Source organism: Camelina sativa, chromosome 15 (assembly GCF_000633955.1).
Source record: "Camelina sativa cultivar DH55 chromosome 15, Cs, whole genome shotgun sequence".
Classification (NCBI taxonomy): domain Eukaryota; kingdom Viridiplantae; phylum Streptophyta; class Magnoliopsida; order Brassicales; family Brassicaceae; genus Camelina; species Camelina sativa.
The window spans coordinates 28,761,538-28,763,919 of record NC_025699.1 but is presented as its reverse complement, the minus strand read 5'-3'; the positions used below and the strand labels follow the sequence as shown (position 1 = coordinate 28,763,919).

The 2,382-nt window shown below is 44.6% G+C and overlaps 2 protein-coding genes across 4 annotated transcripts in view; one reads left to right on the top strand and one right to left on the bottom strand.

Annotated features, from left to right (window-relative positions):
• LOC104747783 (pentatricopeptide repeat-containing protein At2g20710, mitochondrial) overlaps nucleotides 1-1,873 on the top strand; it is a 3,828-nt gene extending 1,955 nt beyond the window's left edge. The window contains exon 3 of one of the 3 annotated variants that reach the window (XM_010469473.2): nucleotides 1,199-1,873. In XM_010469473.2, the coding sequence (XP_010467775.1) occupies nucleotides 1,199-1,643 (445 nt within the window). In that variant the 3' untranslated portion in view covers nucleotides 1,644-1,873. Of the gene's footprint in view, nucleotides 1-632; nucleotides 1,008-1,198 lie in introns of those variants that run through there. The other 2 variants (XM_010469474.2, XM_010469472.2) reach the window with 2 other exon arrangements.
• LOC104747784 (pentatricopeptide repeat-containing protein At2g20710, mitochondrial) overlaps nucleotides 1,825-2,382 on the bottom strand; it is a 2,789-nt gene continuing 2,231 nt past the window's right edge. The window contains exon 3 of the mRNA XM_019237212.1: nucleotides 1,825-2,366. Within this exon, the coding sequence (XP_019092757.1) occupies nucleotides 1,981-2,366 (386 nt within the window). The 3' untranslated portion in view covers nucleotides 1,825-1,980. The remainder of the gene's footprint in view (nucleotides 2,367-2,382) is intronic.

Sequence of the window (2,382 nt, the reverse complement as noted above, 5' to 3'; positions counted from 1 at the left end):
CGACTGTCAAGCCTGACATCTTCACTGTGAACACGAGGCTGCATGCCTATTCGGTTGTATCTGATGTACACGGGATGGAGAAGTTTCTGATGCGTTGCGAGGCTGACCCGGGACTCCATCTGGACTGGCGCACATACGCCGATGTAGCAAACGGCTACTTAAAGGCTGGATTAACTGATAAGGCGCTAGATATGCTCCGTAAATCAGAGCAGTTGATGAATCCTCACAAGAGAAAGCACGCTTATGAGGTTCTCATGTCATTCTATGGGGCTGCAGGTAAGAAACAAGAGGTGTACCGTCTCTGGAGCTTGTACAAGGAACTGGACGGGTTCTATAACACTGGATACATAAGCGTGATCAGCGCCCTCTTGAAGATGGATGACATTGACGAGGCTGAGAGGATTATCGGAGAGTGGGAAGCTGGACACTCCCTTTTCGATATTCGGATCCCACACTTGTTGATTACGGGTTACTGCAAGAAGGGGATGTTGGACAAGGCAGAGGAAGTAGCACAGATGTTGGTCCACAAGTGGAGAGTGGAGGATACAAGCACATGGGAGCGTTTGGCTCTCGGATACAAGATGGCGGGTGAAATGGACAAGGCGGTGGAGAAATGGAAGAGAGCGATTGAGGTGAGCCAGCCAGGGTGGAGACCACATCAGGTTGTGCTGATGAGCTGTGTGGACTATCTGGAGGGTCAAAGAGACATGGAGAGTTTGAGAAATATTTTGAGACTGTTAAGCGAGCGAGGACACATTTCATATGATCAACTACTGTACGATATGAATGGAGCTGGACTGAGTTGGAAGATCGTTGATGCTATGGGGGAAAACTTGATACGTTGATGGAGCTGAAGTAAGAAGAATCTAGCCAGTGACGCATCCCAAACAATGAAGTCTTGATACCATTTTGATATACTATGCAGTTATGTTTTATCTACAAACATTTTTGTGGGTTATGCAATGCTTGTCTCAAGAATGGAGTTAACTTATACTAGATTAACGGTACATTGAGGAGTAAGACTCATTCCAAACAACAGTCTTGAGAGACCAATTGGATTTATACGTACATTTTCTGTTTCATCTATCATATAGACTAAATATAAGTTGAGAAGAATGAGTTAACTAATGAGAAACGAACGCCTAATAAATTGAAGTCAAACTAGATAACAGAGTTACAAATATTGTTGTGGNGAGAGGATTATCGGAGAGTGGGAAGCTGGACACTCCCTTTTCGATATTCGGATCCCACACTTGTTGATTACGGGTTACTGCAAGAAGGGGATGTTGGAGAAGGCAGAGGAAGTAGCACAGATGTTGGTCCACAAGTGGAGAGTGGAGGATACAAGCACATGGGAGCGTTTAGCTCTCGGATACAAGATGGCGGGTGAAATGGACAAGGCGGTAGAGAAATGGAAGAGAGCGATTGAGGTGAGCCAGCCAGGGTGGAGACCACATCAGGTTGTGCTGATGAGCTGTGTGGACTATCTGGAGGGTCAAAGAGACATGGAGAGTTTGAGAAATATTTTGAGACTGTTAAGCGAGCGAGGACACATTTCATATGATCAACTACTGTACGATATGAATGGAGCTGGACTGAGTTGGAAGATCGTTGATGCTATGGGGGAAAACTTGATACGTTGATGAAGGTGAAGTAAGAAGAATCTAGCCAGGGACGCATCCCAAACAATGACGTCTTGATACCATTTTGAGATACTATGCAGTTACGTTTTATCTACAATCATTTTTTTGGGTTATGCTTGTCTCAAGAATGGAGTTAACTGATACTAGATTAATGGTACATTAAGGAAGGAGTAGTAAGACACATTCCAAACAACAGTTTTGAGACCAATTGGATTTATACATTTTCTGTTCCATCTATTATAGTAGACTTATTATTAGTTCAGACGAATGAGTTAACTAATGAGAAACGCCTAATAAATTAAAGTCAAACTAGATAACAGAGTTACAAATATTGTGTTCAATCTTCTCCACCAACGTATCCTCCTCCTCTGATTGCCTCCACCATCTTCAGGCTCAGTCGGTCTTTGTCCATTGCATGCAACACTTGCTCTCGCTTGTTCAGGAGTCTCAGAATGTCGGCTGTACTCTCAATGTCTCTCCGACCCTCCACATATTGCACGCAGGCATAAGCGGAAAGAGCCATGCTGCTCTTTGGGTTCCAGCGGTCATGTAGCCTCCCCTCCATGGCCTCTGCCACACTCTTCATCCTCTCTTCTTCTTTATCATCTTCATCCTCCACTAAATTAGGTACCTTGTGAGCCAAACTCTCCCATTTGGTCTGCTTCTTCCCAAGCATATTCACAACCTTCTCGGCCTCCTCCTTGGCGCATCTGTTCTGGAAACCAAAGTCCTTGAGATC